The following is a 23,183-nucleotide window of genomic DNA, read 5'->3' on the forward strand; positions in this document are numbered from 1 at the left end:
ATTCGGACTTGCTGAATATAATATTCTTACTTGCTTTAAATTGTTTACAATTCAACCATTTCTCACCTTGATCCCTTTCAGTGAAGAGTATAAACTTATCGGATTTACCACCAACAAACTCTAAACCCCTTTAATATTTTATTATCATGTTTCTTTTTTTGCGCTTAAATAAAAATGCTAAAAATTTTTACTTCCGCAAAAAAAATCCAGGGAAAAAAAAGAAAGCCAGAACTAAATAGAAACATCTGACATTTTAAGCCATTTGTTATTTTATCTACAAGTTTACTCTTCGGTTACTTTTTGTTGCTGTTGTTGTTGTTTTAGAGCTTATTCGACTAAAAACTATCAACTGCATGTTTATGGTAATTTTGTGACCATTTTAGTTGTTGTTGTTGTTCCTTTTATTGTTGCCGAAGCTGATGATGTTGGTGCTGTTGCTGGTGGTGGTGGTTATGATGGTCGTGGTATTGTTTTTGTTTATGCTTAATTTGTTTTTGTTCTTTTTGTTGTTGTTGCTGCTGATAGTGTTGATGCTGCTATGTTGCCAGACTTTCTGTTTGATATGGCTTGTTATTGTATTGTTGTAGTAACCAGTGTTCGTAGTATTGTTGTTGTTGTTGCTGCTGCTGTAGTTGTTTGTGTTGATGTTGTTTTTGTTTACTGTGTTCCAGTTTGAATTTCTCTTTTAGCCAGTTTGTATGTGTATTTTTATGTTTATCATTATTATTACTGTTATTGTTATTATTTTTGTTGTTGCCATTGTTGGTATTGTTGTTTTTGTTGCTGTTGTGGTTGCCACTGCCTGTGTGCTTATTTGCGGAAAATGGTGGTGGCGGATATGGTATTATATCTGGTTGTATTTCATCCGATGTTATAGCCCCACCACCGCTACTAGATGATGAGGACGATGATGATGCTGCTGCTGCTGTTAATAATGAGGATGACAATGAGGTTGACCATTCATCCTCTTCATCCTCCATGTCTTCGGGTTGTATTTCCTCTTCATTCTCATTTTGAAAATTCTGTTTGTTTTTGTTGTTATTATTTCTGGTTTTCTTGTTTACCATATTGTTGTTGTTATTTTCAGCATAATCTTTTGTTATTGTTTGTTTTTTGTGGTTGTAGCTGTGAATGTATCTGTTGCTATTACTGTAGCTGTTGTTAATGTTAATGTCGCTGTCATTATTCGCATCATCGTCAGCACCATCCTCATCATGCTCAGGCTTATACACACTCTCATTTTCATCATCCTGCTCATCAACCTTATTATTGTCGTCTGGTGTTTTATCAATGCGTGAAGTTGCTGCTCCTACTCCTGCTCTATGTTGTTTATAGTCCTTCTCATGGTACATTGAGTTTTTCTTATTGTTATTGTAGTTGTTTTTATGATTAAGCTTAAAATAGTTGATATTTTGCATATTTTTGTTGCCACTACGGTTGTCAGTGTCAACATTTTCATTGTCATCATAGTCATGATATTTGTGGTTGTTGCTGTCTTTTTCTGTTGTTGTTGTTGTTGTGTTAACAATCCGTTGACAATTATCCTGTAATTGAAAATCATAAAATATTTAAATTGTTAATGCTGAAAAGTCTTTATTGTAATGAGCAAATATAAGTAAAATGTTTTTGTTCTCTTTTTTCGCTAATTTAATTTATGGTTATTGTTGTTATTTTTGTTGCTGCTGCTGCTACATTTTTGTCTTTTGTCTTCTGGCATTTTATTAATGGAATTTATAACAACTTATAATTTTGCAAAATATTAAGCAGACAGTCAGTATATTTTATCATGTGCTTAATTATTTACTATTAAATAATCTTTAAGAATTAATAAAGACATTTAAAAATTTTTATAAGATTTTCAGGTTACTAAATAATGAAATTGGATGATTAAACTTTATAAATTTTTAATTCTTATTTGTAGTGGATTTGTGTTAATGTGAAGTCTTGGAAATATATAAACCATAATTTCCTAGCACCCCCTCGTAAATCCCCCATAACTTCTTAAGATAATATTATTCTAATCAAAGTACTTGTTATCGTTCACAGCAATAGGTAAACTTGTTTTTGAAATTAAATATTTAATTCTCTAGTTATTTTAGCTAATTTTACTACAACTAAAATGTTCGTAGGTACAACCACTTATAAGTGTCTTTACTGTAAGCTAGTAAATTATTTTACTAGTAATTGACACTGTATGTATGTATATCATATAATTTTAGTTGACTGCAAGCCAAATAGGAAAACTGATAAGATTTATAATACATTTGATACGAGACACAAGGCGGTTTGAGAGAATAATTTTTTAAGATTTTATAAATTATAGACTGACAAAGACGACTCTCAAAATGCTCTACATAAATAATTAAACTATTTACATACATACCTTGCTTTGTCTTGTTATCTTTATCGTATAATTTTTGTGTGCAAAGCAGTTTCGGAAATTTTTGAAATTAGTTGGTAATTTTCCTAATATTAAAAAAATCATTGCAATTAAGACAGACATGTATTACATAGAACTGAAATATAACTGAACTAGAACTAAACTAGAACTGAACTAGAACTAGAACTGAACTAGAACTGAACTAGAACTGAACTAGAACTGAACTAGAACTGAACTAGAACTGAACTAGAACTGAACTAGAACTGAACTAGAACTGAACTAGAACTGAACTAGAACTGAACTAGAACTGAACTAGAACTGAACTAGAACTGAACTAGAACTGAACTAGAACTGAACTAGAACTGAACTGAACTAGAACTGAACTAGAACTGAACTAGAACTGAACTAGAACTGAACTAGAACTGAACTAGAACTGAACTAGAACTGAACTAGAACTGAACTAGAACTGAACTGAACTAGAACTGAACTAGAACTGAACTAGAACTGAACTAGAACTGAACTAGAACTGAACTAGAACTGAACTAGAACTGAACTAGAACTGAACTAGAACTGAACTAGAACTGAACTAGAACTGAACTAGAACTGAACTAGAACTGAACTAGAACTGAACTAGAACTGAAACTAGAACTGAACTAGAACTGAACTAGAACTGAACTAGAACTGACTGAACTAGAACTGAACTAGAACTGAACTAGAACTGAACTAGAACTGAACTAGAACTGACTAGAACTGAACTAGAACTGAACTAGAACTGAACTAGAACTGAACTAGAACTGAACTAGACTAACTGAACTAGAACTGAACTAGAACTGAACTAGAACTGAACTAGAACTGAACTAGAACTGAACTAGAACTGAACTGAACTGAACTAGAACTGAACTAGAACTGAACTAGAACTGAACTAGAACTGAACTAGAACTGAACTAGAACTGAACTAGAACTGAACTAGAACTGAACTAGAACTGAACTAGAACTGAACTAGAACTGAACTAGAACTGAACTAGAACTGAACTAGAACTAGAACTGAACTAGAACTGAACTAGAACTGAACTAGAACTGAACTAGAACTGAACTAGAACTGAACTAGAACTGAACTAGAACTGAACTAGAACTGACTAGAACTGAACTAGAACTGAACTAGAACTGAACTAGAACTGAACTAGAACTGAACTAGAACTGAACTAGAACTGAACTAGAACTGAACTAGAACTGAACTAGAACTGAACTAGAACTGAAACTAGAACTGACTAGAACTGAACTACTAGAACTGAACTAGAACTGAACTAGAACTGAACTAGAACTGAACTAGAACTGAACTAGAACTGAACTAGAACTGAACTAGAACTGAACTAGAACTGAACTAGAACTGAACTAGAACTGAACTAGAACTGAACTAGAACTGAACTAGAACTGAACTAGAACTGAACTAGAACTGAACTAGAACTGAACTAGAACTGAACTAGAACTGAACTAGAACTGAACTAGAACTGAACTAGAACTGAACTAGAACTGACTAGAACTGAACTAGAACTGAACTAGAACTGAACTAGAACTGAACTAGAACTGAACTAGAACTGAACTAGAACTGAACTAGAACTGAACTAGAACTGAACTAGAACTGAACTAGAACTGAACTAGAACTGAACTAGAACTGAACTAGAACTGAACTAGAACTGAACTAGAACTGAACTAGAACTGAACTAGAACTGAACTAGAACTGAACTAGAACTGAACTAGAACTGAACTAGAACTGAACTAGAACTGAACTAGAAACTGAACTAGAACTGAACTAGAACTGAACTAGAACTGAACTAGAACTGAACTAGAACTGAACTAGAACTGAACTAGAACTGAACTAGAACTGAACTGAACTGAACTAGAACTGAACTAGAACTGAACTAGAACTGAACTAGAACTGAACTAGAACTGAACTAGAACTGAACTAGAACTGAACTAGAACTGAACTAGAACTGAACTAGAACTGAACTAGAACTGAACTAGAACTGAACTAGAACTGAACTAGAATGAACTAGAACTGAACTAGAACTGAACTAGAACTGAACTAGAACTGAACTATGAACTAGAACTGAACTAGAACTGAGAACTGAACTAGAACTGAACTAGAACTGAACTAGAACTGAACTAGAACTGAACTAGAACTGAACTAGAACTGAACTAGAACTGAACTAGAACTGAACTAGAACTGAACTAGAACTGAACTAGAACTGAACTAGAACTGAACTAGAACTGAACTAGAACTGAACTAGAACTGAACTAGAACTGAACTAGAACTGAACTAGAACTGAACTAGAACTAGAACTGAACTAGAACTGAACTAGAACTGAACTAGAACTGAACTAGAACTGAACTAGAACTGAACTAGAACTGAACTAGAACTGAACTAGAACTGAACTAGAACTGAACTAGAACTGAACTAGAACTGAACTAGAACTGAACTAGAACTGAACTAGAACTGAACTAGATCTGAACTAGTTCTGAACTAGAACTGAACTAAACTAAACTAGAACTGAACTAGAACTGAACTAGATCTGATATAGATCTGAACTAGAACTGAACTGAACTAGAACTAAACTAGAACTGAACTAGAAGCTGAACTAGAACTGAACTAGAACTGAACTAGAACTGAACTAGAACTGAACTAGAACTGAACTAGAACTGAACTAGAACTGAACTAGAACTGAACTAGAACTGAACTAGAACTGAACTAGAACTGAACTAGAACTGAACTAGAACTGAACTAGAAATGAACTAGAAATGAACTAGAACTGAACTAGAACTGAACTAGAACTGAACTAGAACTGAACTAGAACTGAACTAGAACTGAACTAGAACTGAACTAGAACTGAACTAGAACTGAACTAGAACTGAACCAGAACTGAACTAGAACTAAAACTAGAACTGAACTAGAACTGAACTAGAACTGAACTAGAACTGAACTAGAACTGAACTAGAACTAGAACTGAACTAGAACTGAACTAGAACTGAACTAGAACTGAACTAGAACTGAACCTAGAACTGAACTAGAACTGAACTAGAAACTGAACTAGAACTGAACTAGAACTGAACTAGAACTGAACTAAAACTAGAACTGAACTAGAACTAGAACTAAACTAGAACTAAACTAGAACTGAACTAGAACTGAACTAGAGCTGAACTAGAACTGAACTAGAACTGAACTAGAACTGAACTAGAACTGAATTTGAACTGAATTCGTACTAAAACTGAACTAGAATTGAACTAGAACTGGAACTTAACTGAAGTGTTTTGTGTATTTCCAGGTGTTACCAAACTATTGGAAAATACCACGTATACTAATATAGGGTACCTGTGAAAAAACTACTAAGGCCGCAAATATCTACATACATAGATTAAACCCTCTGTAATACGTTTATTTTTAAATAATTTTATTACTTATATAAATAATATTTTTAATCTACTTATTTACCTATGCAAAAACATACAATACAAAAAAATCTATTAGATATTTAGTATTTTACCTGCATAGATTACAATTTAAGAGAGTATTCACACATTTCTCCCTTTTTCTCTTAAAAAATATAAACTACAATAAAACTCTTTAGTGAAAAACACTCAGCGATAATGCGCATAATAAACTAAAAACAACCAGCAAGAGCAAAATACATATTTCAGTAGCAAACAAAGTGTTGAATAGACTTAATCATAAAAGAAGAAACCGTGCGTGCTATTTTTATATATTTGGTGTTATTATTTAAATCAATTATTAATAAATACTAGTTAAACTATAAATTAGATAAATATTTATAATACCACTTATTAGACAAATACTAAAAGCTTTAACAGCAATGTCTCTAGCACCCAGTGTTACCCGCAAATCTTTGCAAACCGCTCGAGTTGTTGTAATCGGCGCCGGACCATCTGGTATAGCGGCCGCTACTAAATTGCTAGAGGCCGGTTGTCAAAATGTCATTATATTAGAAGCAGAGAATCGTATTGGTGGTCGCATACACACCATACCGTTTGGCGATAGTGTGGTCGATTTGGGTGCTCAGTGGTGTCATGGTGAGAAAAATAATGTCATCTATGAGACCGTACAAAAATTGAAATTGAATGTATTGGAGAGTACGGGCACTGTTTATGATGACTACAAATGTATTAGATCGAATAAAGAGATTTTGGAGGAAAATCTAGCTGAACAATTGAAATCGATTGCTTTTAATTCTATACCCGAAAGACAAGAGGGTTTGACGGCTTATGAGGGTTCGTTGGGTTCTTATTTGACTGAGAAATATTGGAGTGAGGTGGAAAAATTACCCACAAAAGTGGATCATACAGTGGCTGTAGAGTTTTTCGAAAATTTTAAGAAATTTGAAAGTTCTGTAGAAGCCTCTGATCATCTTTTTGAAGTTTCCGGTAAAGGTCATTTGGAATATTGGCTATGTGAAGGAGATTTGCTGCTGAACTGGAAAGATAAGGGGTTTAAAACTTTTTTGGATATTTTAATGAAAGCCCAGGACAAAAACCCCTGGGGAGTTTTAACAAAACGTATTTTACTCAATCATAGAGTACAAAATATTGATTGGCTTCAAGATAACCAGGTCAAAATACGTTGCTTTAATGGTCAGGTGATAACGGCCGATCATGTTATATGCACTACCTCCTTAGGAGTTTTAAAGGAAAACCACTCGACCTTATTTACTCCTTCATTGCCTAGACAAAAAATTAGAGCCATTGAAGGTTTAAAATTGGGCACAGTTGACAAATTCTTCCTAGAGTTTAAAGAACCTTTTGGCCCTCAAGACTGGTCGGGTGTGTGCTTCCTTTGGCAGGAAGAAGAACTTAAGGAATTAAGAAGATCTGAGCTGTTCTGGTTGGAAAGTGTATTTGGTTTCTATCGTGTCTCTTACCAACCCCGACTCTGGCAAGGCTGGATTATAGGTCCTCATGCTCGTCATATGGAATCCCTACCCGAAGAAGAGGTTTTGAATGGTCTTTTATGGTTGTTTAGAAAATTCTTTACTTTCCCCATACCACAACCCATCAACTTTAAACGCACCCAATGGTATTCCAATGCCAGTTTTCGTGGCAGCTACACTTTTCGTTCCATGTACACCGATGAGTTACGTACTGGAGCCTGGGATTTGGCTTATCCTTTGACCGATGTTCAGGGTAAACCCAGAGTACAATTCGCTGGTGAGTCTACCCACAATCATTATTATTCTACGGTTCACGGTGCTGTGGAATCGGGATGGCGTGAAGCTCAACGTTTAGTGGATTTCTATAAATTGGTACCAGCTCAATTGTAATTGCTGTACGAATAGAATGTTTTATTAAGCAGTTATTATGTACTTAGTTTGAAGTTGTAAAAAAATAAAGTATTAAAAAATATTAATAAAATGCAAACGTTTTCTTATCTTAAATTGTTTACTAATGCAAAGTAAATTTTGAAAGTGTTATGATTCTTTTATGATAAATATAAAATTTATTTTGCGACTAAAAGTATGCTCTTCATCCATATTACTTTAAGTATTAGTTCAGAATTTTGATGAATTATCTTCTCTCTTTTTTCACATTTCTCTCAGCAACATATCACAGTTTTCTTTTTAAAATATTTCAATCATTTTATAAAAAATTTTCGTACATTTTCTAAAAATTTTCTTTTTATAGAATATTTTCAATAAATTTTCTTTTATAAACAATTTTCCATAAATTTTCTTTTAATAGAAAATTTTCTATTAATTTTCTTTCTATAGAAAAATTTCGATAAATTTTCTTTTGATAGAAAATTTTCGATAAATTTTCTTTTTATAAAAAACTTTTCCTTGAATTTTCTTTTTATAGAAAATTTTCCATAAATTTTCTTTTTATAGAAAATTTTCCATAAATTTTCTTTTTATAGAAAATTTTCCATAAATTTTCTTTTTATAGAAAATTTTCCATAAATTTTCTTTTTATAGAAAATTTTCTTTTTATAGAAAATTTTCCATAAATTTTCTTTTTATAGAAAATTTTACATAAATTTTCTTTTTATAGAAAATTTTCCATAAATTTTCTTTTTATAGACAATTTTCCATAAATTTTCTTTTTATAGAAAATTTTCCATAAATTTTCTTTTTATAGGCAATTTTCCATTAATTTTCTTTTTATAGAAAATTTTCCATAAATTTTCTTTTTATAGACAATTTTCCATAAATTTTCTTTTTATAGACAATTTTCCACAAATTTTCTTTTTATAGACAATTTTCCATAAATTTTCTTTTATAGAAAATTTTTCATAAATTTTCTTTTTATAGAAAATTGTCCATAAATTTTCTTTTTATAGAAAATTGTCCATAAATTTTCTTTTTATAGAAAATTTTCCATAAATTTTCTTTTTATAGAAAATTTTCCATAAATTTTCTTTTTATAGAAAATTTTCCATAAATTTTCTTTTTATAGAAAATTTTCCATAAATTTTCTTTTTATAGAAAATTTTCCACAAATTTTCTTTTTATAGAAAATTTTCCATAAATTTTCTTTTATAGAAAATTGTCCATAAATTTTCTTTTATAGAAAATTGTCCATAAATTTTCTTTTATAGAAAATTGTCCATAAATTTTCTTTTATAGAAAATTTTCAATAAATTTTCTTTTATAGAAAATTTTCCATAAATTTTCTTTTATAGAAAATTTTCCATAAATTTTCTTTTATAGAAAATTTTCCATAAATTTTCTTTTATTGAAAATTTTCCATAAATTTTCTTTTATAGAAAATTTTCCATAAATTTTCTTTTATAGAAAATTTTCCATAAATTTTCTTTTATAGAAAATTTTCCAAAAATTTTCTTTTATAGAAAATTTTCCAAAAATTTTCTTTTATAGAAAATTTTCCAAAAATTTTCTTTTATAGAAAATTTTCCATAAATTTTCTTTTATAGAAAATTTTCCAAAATTTTCTTTTATAGAAAATTTTCCATAAATTTTCTTTTATAGAAAATTTTCCATAAATTTTCTTTTATAGAAAATTTTCCATAAATTTTCTTTTATAGAAAATTTTCCATAAATTTTCTTTTATAGAAAATTTTCCATAAATTTTCTTTTATAGAAAATTTTCCATAAATTTTCTTTTATAGAAAATTTTCCATAAATTTTCTTTTATAGAAAATTTTCCATAAATTTTCTTTTATAGAAAATTTTCCATAAATTTTCTTTTATAGAAAATTTTCCATAAATTTTCTTTTATAGAAAATTTTCCATAAATTTTCTTTTATAGAAAATTTTCCATAAATTTTCTTTTATAGAAAATTTTCCATAAATTTTCTTTTATAGAAAATTTTCCATAAATTTTCTTTTATAGAAAATTTTCCATAAATTTTCTTTTATAGAAAATTTTCAATAAATTTTCTTTTATAGAAATTTTCTTTTATAGAAATTTTCTTTTTATAGAAATTTTCTTTTATAGAAATTTTCATTTTATAGAAAATTGTCCATAAATTTTCTTTTTATAGAAAATTGTCCATAAATTTTCTTTTTATAGAAAATTGTCCATAAATTTTCTTTTTATAGAAAATTGTCCATAAATTTTCTTTTATAGATAATTGTCCATAAATTTTCTTTTTATAGAAAATTGTCCATAAATTTTCTTTTATAGAAAATTGTCCATAAATTTTCTTTTTATAGAAAATTGTCCATAAGTAGTTTTCTTTTTAAAGAAAATTGTCCATAAGTAGTTTTCTTTTTAAAGAAAATTGTCCATAAGTAGTTTTCTTTTTAAAGAAAATGTTCAATAAATTTTCTTTTTATAGAAAATTTTTCTCAAATTTTCTTTTTAGAGAAAATTTTCAATAAATTTTCTTTTTAAAGACATTTTTCCATAAGTTTTCTTTTTATAGAAAATTTTCATCAAATTTTCTTTTTAAAGTAAGTGTTTACATAATTTTTTTCTTTTAGAAAATTTTACATAAATTTTCTTTTTTTTTAGAAAATTTCCCATAAATATTTTTATACCCTCCACCACCATCAGTGGTGATAGAGGGTATATATAAGTTTGTCGTTCCGTGTGTAACACCAAGAAATTTTCATCTAAGACCCAACAAAGTATATATATTCTGGGTCCTTATGAAATTCTGAGTCGATTTAGCTATGTCCGTCTGTCCGTCTGTCCGTCTGTCTGTCTGTCTGTCTGTCTGTCTGTCTGTGTAAAACACGCTCACGTTAAAACTAAGCAAAGGAAATCAACCAAATTCACCCAAAATATTTATTGTTATCCTAAGCAGTTTGGTATTGAAAATCAGCAAAATTGGTTCACAACGTAAAAAGCTATGAGTAAAAATTTCAGACTACCTCGAAAAAAATTACGTTTTTTTCATCATTCTTTTGAAGTTTTCTCAGAAACTACCAAAGATATTTCGATGAATTTTGTCACACATTATTTTTTCATGGCAGTGATTAATTATGTTGAAAATCTTTACAATCGATTCAATATTTCCCATAGCCCCCATACAAAGGTATATATTCCCGGAAATTAGTTTATCGCTAATAACTCCCTCAAATATATCGGTATCAACACAAAATTTTGCACATATAAATATAATGTGAACAGAAATCATACTGTCAACGCAGATCTCAGTCGGTCCACAATTGGCCATAGCTCCCATACAAGGTCCACTTCCGAAAATCACCTAAACGCACATATTTCATTGATGAATAAAACTATTGTGATAAAATTCGAGTTAAACATGTTTTGTGTACATACAAATCATTCTACGAAATTTTTTACGGATCGGTCCATTATTGGTCATAGCTCCCATATAAGGCCCACTTCCGAAAATCATTGAAAGCTCATATTTCATTGTCATATAAAGCTATCTTGATGAAATTCGACACAAATATGTTTAGTCTAAATATAAATCACTCTACGAAATTTTTTCCGGATAGGTCCATAATTGGTCATAGCTCCTATATAAAGTCCACTTCCCAAAATCACTTAAACGCATATATTTCATTGAATTATAAAGATATCGGGATAAAATTCGTCTCACATATGTTATGTATACATACAAATCATTTTACTAATTTTGTTACGGATCGGTACATTATTGGTCATAGCTCCCATATAAGGCCCACTTCCGAAAATCATTTAAAAGCTCATATTTCATTGTCATATAAAGCTATCTTGATGAAATTCGACACAAATATGTTTAGTGTAAATATAAATCACTCTACGAAATTTTTTCCGGATAGGTCCATAATTGGTCATAGCTCCCATATAAAGTCCACTTCCGAAAATCACTTAAACGCATATATTTCATTGAATTATAAAGATATCGGGATAAAATTCGACACAAATATGTTTTGTATACATACAAATCATTTCACTAATTTTGTTACGGATCGGTCCATTATTGGTCATAGCTCCCATATAACCCCATTTCCGAAAATCACTTAAAAATACATATTTCATTGTCAAATAAAGCTATCGTGATAAAATTCGACATAAATATATTTCGTATAAATATGAATTATTCCACTAAATTTTTTCCGGATAGGCCCATAATTGGTCATAGCTCCCATATAAGGTCTGAAATTTTTCCCTTAACGGTTGATAATTGGTCACAACTCCCATATAAGGACCATTTCCGAAAATTACTCAAATGCACATTAACAATCAAAGTTATCGGGATAAAATTCGACATAAATGTGTATTTTGTATATATAAATCATTCTACGGATTTTTTCTTCCGGATCGCTCCATAGGTTGTCTTAGCTCCCATATTAATATACATTTTTCTCGACCTAATTAAAATTAGTTTGACACATGCATAAATGTTAGTACCCTCAATAAGGAAACAAAAATTTTGCCAAGTTATCTAAAAATTAGATAGTTAAATGGGTTTCAATAAAAAGTAGCTTGCTGGTGGAGGGTATTTAAGATTCGGCATAGCCGAATATAGTACTCTAACTTGTTTATCTTAGTTTCTAATTTAATTTAAAATTCTTTTTCTAACCAAAAATTTTCTAGCACATTTGCTAAAACCAACAAAAGGTATAAATAAATATTATTTTCCAAAACGTCTGACATTTAAAATATTTATTTATCTAATATCCATTACAATTTCTGCATTCACCAGCAGCTGGTTGTCGGGAATATTATGCATAATAAGCTTTTTCTTTGTTTCTTGCACTTACACAACTAAAAATGCAAATTAAACAATGATATTCTGGCATCAACTTCACATTACCAGCTAAATTTGCAAGAAAAAAAGCAACAGAACAAAATGGCAGTAAAACATTCATTACATTTTTGAACTTGTCGGAGGGCAGGGGTGTTTTGCTTTTATGCACTCTTTTACTAACACGCAAACACACACACACACATATACAGTTTTACTCTAAGTTGAATTGTAAAATGGAAGACAAAGTCTGCTAAAGGTTTTTTTGTTTTTACTGTTACGCCATGCTGTTGGTGTTGATTTCTATTGTTGTTTTTCGTGTTTTTATGTAGATGATTGGGTTGTGTGTATTTTCTCCTTCCCTAAGTGTGTGTGTGCCGTAATATTGTTTAAGCTTTATTAGCATTTTAGATTGTTAAAAGTCACTCAGACTTTCATTAGAACGGAAATCAAAAAAGACAAATTAGACATTGTACATTTTTACGCTTGATGAAAGTGATAAATGTCAAATAAATGTTTGTATTTCATTTCGTGCTCAACCATTTTGTATTGTGCCAATGAATGGCAGGGATTTTGTGCGAAATCCGTAATAGAAATGTTCATGGTTTTTTCTGTGTAAAGTCTGCATAAGAAATTAGATGACAGGGTAATAAAGTGTTCATTTATTTTGTTGGTGTTTTTTAAAATTGTGTTTTTTTCCGATATTTTGAGGTGAGAATTTTAATTAAGTTTTTAAATTTTTGGACTTTTTGGTACAATAGTCTAGTCTATAGTCTAGTCTATAGTCTAGTCTATAGTCTAGTCTATAGTCTAGTCTATAGTCTAGTCTATAGTCTAGCCTATAGTCTAGTCTAGTAGTCTAGTCTATAGTCTAGTCTAAGTCTAGTCTAGTCTATCTAGTCTAGTCTATAGTCTAGTCTATAGTCTAGTCTATAGTCTAGTCTATAGTCTATAGTCTAGTCTATAGTCTAGTCTATAGTCTAGTCTATAGTCTAGTCTAGTCTATAGTCTAGTCTATAGTCTAGTCTATAGTCTAGTCTATAGTCTAGTCTATAGTCTAGTCTATAGTCTAGTCTATAGTCTAGTCTATAGTCTAGTCTATAGTCTAGTCTATAGTCTAGTCTATAGTCTAGTCTATAGTCTAGTCTATAGTCTAGTCTATAGTCTAGTCTATAGTCTAGTCTATAGTCTAGTCTATAGTCTAGTCTATAGTTTAGTCTATAGTCTAGTCTACTATAGACTAGACTATAGACTAGTCTACTATAGACTAGACTATAGACTAGACTATAGACTAGACTATAGACTAGACTATAGACTAGACTATAGACTAGACTATAGACTAGACTATAGACTAGACTATAGACTAGACTATAGACTAGACTATAGACTAGACTATAGACTAGACTATAGACTAGACTATAGACTAATAGACTATAGACTAGACTATAGACTAGACTATAGACTAGACTATAGACTAGACTATAGACTAGACTATAGACTAGACTATAGACTAGACTATAGACTAGACTATAGACTAGACTATAGACTAGACTATAGACTAGACTATAGACTAGACTATAGACTAGACTATAGTCTAGTCTATAGTCTAGTCTGGAATCTAATATAGTCTAGGAAATGATCGATAAATGTAATAGAAAATTGTCGATAAATTCTCTTTTTATAGAAAATTTTCGATAAATTCTCTTTTTATAGAAAATTTTCGATAAATTCTCTTTTTATAGAAAATTTCGATAAATTCTCTTTTTATAGAAAATTTTCGATAAATTCTCTTTTTATAGAAAATTTTCGATAAATTCTCTTTTTATAGAAAATTTTCGATAAATTCTCTTTTTATAGAAAATTTTCGATAAATTCTCTTTTTATAGAAAATTTTCGATAAATTCTCTTTTTATAGAAAATTTTCGATAAATTCTCTTTTTATAGAAAATTTTCGATAAATTCTCTTTTTATAGAAAATTTTCGATAAATTCTCTTCTTATAGAAAATTTCCGATGAATTTTCTTTTTGAAGAAGAATTTTACATTTTCTGTTTAAAGAAAAATTTTAATACATTTTCTTTTTATAGAAATTTATTATAAATTTTGTTTTATAGAAAATTTTTCTCAAATTTTCTTTTTACAGAAAAATTTTAGATACATTTTCTTTTTATAGAGAATTTACCATAAATTTTCTTTTTATCGAAAATTTCCTATAAATTTTCTTTTATAGAAAATTTTCCTGAATTTTTCTTTTTAAAGAAATATTTTTCATACTCTTTCTTTTATAGAGAATTTTCCATAAATTTTCTTATTATAGAAAATGTTCGACAAATTTTCTTTTTATAGACAATTTCCGATAATGTTTCTTTTTATAGAGAATTTTCCATAAATTTTCTTTTTATAGAAAATTTTCGATCAATTTTTATTTTATAGAAAATTTTCATTAAATTTTATATCTTTTACAAAATTTTCAATAAAAATTTTCTTTTTGGAAAATTGTCGATAAATTTTCTTTTGATGGAAAATTTTCTAGAATTTTGATAAATTTTCTTTTCACACATAATTTTTGTTTTTAAGGATAATTTTCTGTAAATATGTATTCTTGTTTTGAAGAATTTTTTTCTAGAAGATTTTCAAGAAATTTTCCTTTTATAGAAAATGTTGTTTCTTAAGTCTTTTTGCAAAACTATTATCTCTTTATAAAATTTTCTGTTTATATTTGATAGAATAAACATTCTCTACTTAATTTATCTACAAGACATTCTTAACTTTTGCTGTTATATCAATGAATATTTAATTCCATTAATGTAAACTATTTGTATTGATCTTCCTTTTATAAAACATTGCACATAAAAGTCGAGAAGGAAAGTATATTGTATTTGAAACAAAAGAAAATATAACAACGAAAAAGAAATAATATTTGTATTCGCTGACAAAACAAGTTTCAGTTGACATTATATTGCAATAAAAGGATACAAATAAAAATAAATTTTCTATTTCTATCTTACGTTTTCCCGATAACGTAATCTTAGGAAAATTCAATACGAAAAGAAAGAACGAAATGTTTTTCTTCTTTGTTGTTTTGTTTTCTTAAGTTTTTTTTCGCTTAAAATATCTTTTGTTATTTTGATTTATATTTAACCATCTCTTGCAAAATAAACGTAACAAATAGATGGAAAAATACAATTTATTATTGCTTCTGTTTCGAGTAACATCTTATTTTTAACAGTGTATAGAAATAAATATTGTTTGCATCCTTACTCGTTTATTTTTGTAGTCTTTATTGAAGTGGTGAGTATATACATATGCATATTTATGTAAGTTTGTCGTACTGTTTCTAAATTTTTCTAATTTCATTGGAGACTCATGAATCCTGCTTGATTTTGCTTTTTAATTTGGTCCAACTTATTTAAAATGAGTTCCCAAAAGTTCTACAAAAATTTAAATAGTTTATTTGCATATATTCTATGAACTTTTATTGAAAATCCTGCATATTGAACACTTGTGATTCAGAAGGGTATTAATATTTCGACCTTGCCTTATCCTTGTTAAAGATTTTTATTTAACATTTTGATAGCTGAAGCAGAAATATATTCGCAAGCTGGTAAAAATAATATTACAGTTTTTATTTTCGCATTTGAACGCAAGAAAATTCCAACAGAACATTTTGCGAAAAATATAAGTACTTTCTTTTAGATTATTACTTTTTTTGGTTTCCATTCAATTTATTATGCAATAGGGAATGTATATTTATTTGATTGTTTTATGATTATATAGATATCAACATTCAAGATTTGAAAACCATGTAGTTCGATGAATAGGTTCCATCATCTTATATTAATAGCAAACACTTTCAATTATAATTTAGCTTTAACTCTAGTAAAACTCACTTTTAGTCTTATTCATATTAAAGGTTTTTACTTATTTAATGCAGTCTTAATGAATCTATCCCCTAAGATGTTAGGAACAAGTACAATCTTACCATAAATTTTATACATATTCAGCAAGTTTGTCAGCTATTAAGTTAAAGCTTAGCTGTCGCCATTTAAATGCTTTGCAGGAAATTTAGCTTTAACCAAAGTGAATCCTCTTCCGTGAACGGCAGGATTTAGGTAAATTCCTTTTAAATGTATAAGAGTTTCCATTGTATGTACATTAAGTTATAACATTATAATGATTTTAAGTGAATTTTTTTAGCGGGTTTTATGACTTTCATTTTATTGTTCTTTCCATTTTCATTTCTTGTTTTTTTATTATTTTTTATGTATTAGTAAATTTTTCATATATTTAAATGTGGTTGAGTATGTAATTCTGACATTACTCATTTATCTTAAAAATGCGATTGCTATTTGGAAAGGCAAATACGACTGTGGAGGGCCTACAGTGCAGCTTAACAATAGGTAATGAAAAGATTTCAAATTTTTAAACGCATAGAGTGTTTAAAAAAATTACACATTACCAGTAAGTCAAGATAACTAAGTTCATGCACGATAGCATAAACTATAGACCAGACTATAGACCAGACTATAGACCAGACTATAGACTAGACTATAAACTAGAGTATAAAACTAGACTACTAGACTTAGACTATAGACTATAGACTAGACTATAGACTAGACTATAGACTAGACTATAGACTAGACTGATAGACTAGGACTATAGACTAGACTATAGACTAGACTATAGACTAGACTATAGACTAGACTATAGACTAGACTATAGACTAGACTATAGACTAGACTATAGACTAGACTATAGACTAGACTATAGACTAGACTATAGACTAGACTATAGACTAGACTATAGACTAGACTATAGACTTAGATTAGACTAGCATAGACTAGACTATAGACTAGACTATAGACTAGACTATAGACTAGACTATAGACTAGACTATAGACTAGACTATAGACTAGACTATAGACTACTATAGACTAGACTATAGACTAGACTATAGACTAGACTATAGACTAGACTATAGACTAGACTATAGACTAGACTATAGACTAGACTATAGACTAGACTATGACTAGACTATAGACTAGACTATAGACTAGACTATAGACTAGACTATAGACTAGACTATAGACTAGACTATAGACTAGACTATAGACTAGACTATAGACTAGACTATGACTAACTATAGACTAGACTATAGACTAGACTATAGACTAGACTATAGACTAGACTATAGACTAGACTATAGACTAGAACTATAGACTAGACTATGCTAGACTAGCTAGACTATAGACTAGACTATAGACTAGACTATAGACTAGACTATAGACTAGACTATAGACTAGACTATAGACTAGACTATAGACTAGACTATAGACTAGACTATAGACTAGACTATAGACTAGACTATAGACTAGACTATAGACTAGACTATAGACTAGACTATAGACTAGACTATAGACTAGACTATAGACTAGACTATAGACTAGACTATAGACTAGACTATAGACTAGATAGACTAGACTATAGACTAGACTATAGACTAGACTATAGACTAGACTATAGACTAGACTAGACTAGACTAGACTAGACTATAGACTAGACTATAGACTAGACTATAGACTAGACTATAGACTAGACTATAGACCAGACTATAGACTAGACTATAGACTAGACTATAGACTAGACCATAGACTAGACTAGACTATAGACTAGACTATAGACTAGACTATAGACTAGACTATAGACTAGACTATAGACTAGACTATAGACTAGACTATAGACTAGACTATAGACTAGACAGAAAATAATGATTATTCTTAAAATTTAAAACCAAAAAATCAAATACAATTATTGGGAGGAAAAATTAATTGAATATAACAATTTTTTTCTCAGAATATGGACTAACGATAATTACAATGATTTTTATTTTTTAAGTTTTATTTAAAAAACTTAATTTTAATTATTATTCTTTGAGTTTTATATATTACTCAAGAAATAATAATTATATTTTAAGTTTTATTTTTTTGTTTAAATCATAACGATTATTACTGATTTTTATTTTTTTCGTTGAAAAATAAAAATCATATTTTAAGTTTTATTTTTTTGTTTAAATCATAACGATTATTACTGATTTTTATTTTTTTCGTTGAAAAATAAAAATCATTTTTAAGTTTTATTTTTTTGCTTGAAAAATAAAAATTATTCTTGAGTTTTATTTTATATTTTTCAAAAATAAAACTCAATATGAAAATGTATTCTTACAAATATGAATGAAATGTTTTGAGAAATGTTTATTTTTAAGTTAAATGCAATGTTATGTTAAACATGATTATAATTAAACGACACACAGTGGGGGAAACCACAAATTTAGCGGAATTTAAATAATATCTTCTTTAGTTGTGATCTGATCCATTAGAGATGTATGCCAATATTATAGACAAAGATGTTGTCTATTTGTGATATCCTATTTTCATACAGGGTGTGCTACGAAGTATTGTATTGGGCAACATCATTTATAAATATGTATATTATAATATTACACCCTGTAACAATTTTGAAAAAAGCTTTCACACATAGAAAAGTTGATACAATTATGCATTCTCCGATATTTATAATCAGCTCTTATGTCCTTATAAAAGGACTTCAAAGTTTAAAGAACTTACAATTTCAAACGAATAATTTATATATTTATATGTGTTGTATGATGCTAATATTGGTATCAAATGAAAGCTGGGAGTCTGTAGATCTATAAATATTATTTATTTGACTCACTTAGACAAAAAATCAAAAATGAAATTAAATTTAAAAAAGGTCTCATTTTCGAAACAAAAATTTTTAACTACATTTTTGTGACAAATTTTTATTAAGCTTCTATTTCTATTTTAATCCTGATGAATTGAAATAAATAAATAATATTATTTTAAAGCAGAGGTTCCCAGCTTCATTTGATATTAATATTAATACCAAATTTTTTATATAAATTTGGAATTCCATCTTTTGAAATCGTATGTCCTTTATGATTATTAAAAACTAAGTACACAGAGTTAATACTAATGGTCCAGAGTTTCCTGTACACATAGATTTTTTCATGTGTGAAAATTACTGTTGCACGATGTTATAATATGGATTTGTAAGTTTTTATTGACTGAAGACAACCCTAGTTATGTCATATACAACGTTCATATTCAAATTTTAATTCGAAATTATAGAATTAATTTTTCCATACCATAAATAATAAAAAAAGCAAAAATATTAAAATATGGGTCGAAAACGCGATATTATATCCCGACATTTTTTTACAATATATGAAGATCAAAATATGTCCGAATGTAGAATTTGCAAGAAAAAATTTAGTGGAATTTATATTTCTAATATTAAAAGACATTTGCAAGAAAAGCACAAGGATACATATGAAAAAGAACTTTCCAAAACAGATGAAGGAGCTGTTGTAGATAAAAAAAGTAAGTTTTATGTAAATTTTTCCAAAAACGACGTTAAAGATGCCTGTATTGACCTAATTACAACTGAAAAAATGCCATTTTCCGTCTTGGATTCGAAAGCCTTTAAGACCTTAACTGGCCAAATTTTTGACGGACTTGAGATGAATCCTATTTCATCTAAAAATATAATGGCATTAATATCGGAAAAATATAATGAAATTAAGAGTGAAATAAAATTGTTGTTAAAAGACAAGTTATTATGTCTGAAAATGGATACCGCAACCAGACATAATCGTGGAGTTTTAGGTGTAAATGTACAATTATATAATGAAAATAAAATCTTAGTTAAAACCCTTGGGTTAATTGAACTCAATAAAAGACACACTGCAGAGAACCTATGTATGGAAATAGAAGATATTTTAAAAGAATTTGGCGTAGAAAAAAACCAAATTTATTGTGTTACTACTGATAATGGACGAAACATGGTAAAGACTATAGAGATATTGAATAAAAACGACGATAACTTAAATGGAAGTGAGGCAGATCTCGATGATGAGCAGATGTTAAATGGGCTTTGTGTCAATTCCATTACCTCAATTAAATGTGCCGCTCACACATTGCAGCTCGCTGTTAAAGATTTTTTACAAAAGATAAATGAATCAAATGAAACTATTAACAAGGCTCGAAAACTAGCAAAAATGTTGAGAACTCCTTCTTACAGGTACGTAGATCTCTTACTGTAATTATTCCTAATATATACATAAATTTGTACATATGCAGATACATAATAATTGCACAAGGTTTAAACCAGCCAGAAATCGACGTGCCAACTCGGTGGAACTCCACATACTGTATGATGAAAAAACTATTACAATTTGAAGGCTTTTGTGAGGAGCGTGAAGATTTGGTGGCAAAACTAAATATTTCTGATTGGAATACCATAAAAAGTCTGGTTAATATTTTGGAACCAATTTATAAAGCGACACTGAAACTACAAAGCGAGCAGCTCTACCTTGGAGATTTTTACAAATTATGGCTGGAACTGATTCTTTCAGTAAAAGGGAAAAATGAATACAGCTCAATTTTAGAAAATTGTCTCGAAAAAAGAGAAGAGGTGTTAATGGAAAATAAAATTGTAATTGCTGCTGTTTATTTGGACCCAAGAATTAGACGTGTATTGCTACAGAAACCGACATATCTCATAATTGCCAGGAATCATTTAAAAAAACTAATAATACAGATATACAATGTTCGGCACAATGATAATGTAAGTATTTTTATTATATAATAAATTTATATATTATAGTAGATTGGAATTTTATATATTTACTACATTTTTCTTTAAGAATAAGAGTCCATCCCCAACTCGGCAAAATAATTTGGAAGTATTTTCAGAGTATGATGGCACAAAAAAAAATTCGCTCCTTAATGAATTCCTTAACTCTATTGAAGTAAATTCAAGCGACGAAGAAGACGACCTAAATGATGATATTAACAAGGCTATTTCAGAAATAGATCATTATAATCCAAAGCCTATAAGTTTAGATAAGGATGTAATGATGTATTGGGAGGAGAAGAAATTCGTTTACCCACATTTGTACGAGTTGGCAAGAATAGTACATAGTGTGCCTGCAACTCAGGTTAGCGTAGAGCGCTCGTTTTCGGCATTAAAATTGGTCTTAACCGATTTAAGGTGCAATTTGTCTGCAGAATCCCTGAAAAAACTACTATTTGTTAAATTAAATAAATAATTACTTTATATATATTTTTGTTATTATTTTTGGTTATTATTTTTTGTTATTACTTTTTGTTGTGTTCTTTAAATAAATTTATGTATTGATTTATGTTATAAAACATATTTAAGACGAATTTTAGCTTTTCGCTCTAGAAGGGTTAGTATGCTATTAATAGTAAAACATATTTAAATTTCCTAGAATTTTATTCGGATTCGTTGGCATTTATTCCTATATTGATCGAAAAATACCTTTCGGATTGCATTATCACTTTAAAATTTAAAGTTTAAATAAAATATATAATAAAACACATGTACTTGTACAAATATTATATTCATATTAAGTTTTATTTTTGAAGAAAATAATATAAAACTCAAGAATAATTTTTATTTTTCAAGCAAAAATATAAAACTTAAAAATGATTTTTATTTTTCAATGAAAAAAATAAAACTCAAAAATAATAATTATTTTTTGAACAAAAAATAAAAATCAAGAAATAAGTTTTATTTTTGAACAAAAAAATAAAACTTAACATTGAGTTTTATTTTTGAGGAAAAAAAATTTAGCTTGAAAAATAATTATTAAATTTTAAGTTTTATAATAAAACTTATAACAGTTACTGTCTCTGTTTATTATTGTCGTCTTACAATAAAACATTTACTTGCTGTACAATAAAAATTATCATTATTCACGCATTTCACATTCAATAGATTTCGAGTTTTATACGCTTAAAGAACAATTGAGACAGAAAAAAATTATTGAGAAAAAATCAAATATAAATCGTGTGGTATTAACGCTACATAAAGATGGTTTAATGATCTGTCCCAAAGGTGAGTTTGTGACAATTAAGCCTGTTTGATCTGTTCTGTAGTTTAGTCTATAGTCTAGTTTATAGTCTAGTCTATAGTCTAGTCTATAGTCTAGTCTATAGTCTAGTCTATAGTCTAGTCTATAGTCTAGTCTATAGTCTAGTCTATAGTCTAGTCTATAGTCTAGTCTATAGTCTAGTCTATAGTCTAGTCTATAGTCTAGTCTATAGTCTAGTCTATAGTCTAGTCTATAGTCTAGTCTATAGTCTAGTCTATAGTCTAGTCTATAGTCTAGTCTATAGTCTAGTCTATAGTCTAGTCTATAGTCTAGTCTATAGTCTAGTCTATAGTCTAGTCTATAGTCTAGTCTATAGTCTAGTCTATAGTCTAGTCTATAGTCTAGTCTATAGTCTTAGGGGTGATGATAGACGACCGTCTGAATTTTAAAATCCACATGGATTACGCATGTCGTAAAGCAACTGGCGTTACAAATGCACTTGCCAGAATGATGCCAAATATTGGAGGGCCTAGATATAGCCGTAGACTTCTTCTCACTAGCGTGACAAATTCAATACTACTCTACGGTGCACCAGCATGGGGAAAAATGATAAAAACCTCAACCATAAAGAACATTATGTCCCTCTTTAGGAGAAGTTGCTTAAGAGTGTGCTGCGGATACCGTACTATATCT

The 23,183-nt window shown here is 29.0% G+C and overlaps 2 protein-coding genes across 3 annotated transcripts in view; one reads left to right on the forward strand and one right to left on the reverse strand.

Moving 5' to 3' along the window:
• Positions 1-232: 232 nt before the first annotated feature.
• The window catches only part of LOC119612602 (homeobox protein 13-like), a 36,025-nt gene continuing 13,074 nt past the window's right edge, over positions 233-23,183 (reverse strand). For both annotated transcript variants that reach the window (XM_037968413.1, XM_037968411.1), the window contains exon 4: positions 233-1,544. In XM_037968413.1, the coding sequence (XP_037824341.1) occupies positions 537-1,544 (1,008 nt within the window). In that variant the 3' untranslated portion in view covers positions 233-536. The remainder of the gene's footprint in view (positions 1,545-23,183) is intronic.
• LOC119612603 (spermine oxidase) lies at positions 6,087-7,798 on the forward strand. Its single transcript, XM_037968414.1, has one exon. It carries the CDS (start codon positions 6,247-6,249, stop codon positions 7,705-7,707), a length of 1,461 nt encoding a protein of 486 aa, XP_037824342.1. The 5' UTR covers positions 6,087-6,246; the 3' UTR covers positions 7,708-7,798.

The sequence above is a fragment of the Lucilia sericata genome, unplaced genomic scaffold (assembly GCF_015586225.1).
Source record: "Lucilia sericata isolate MDLA Ls3-8-SP2 unplaced genomic scaffold, ASM1558622v1 Contig001755F_arrow, whole genome shotgun sequence".
Taxonomy (NCBI): Eukaryota; Metazoa; Arthropoda; class Insecta; order Diptera; family Calliphoridae; genus Lucilia; species Lucilia sericata.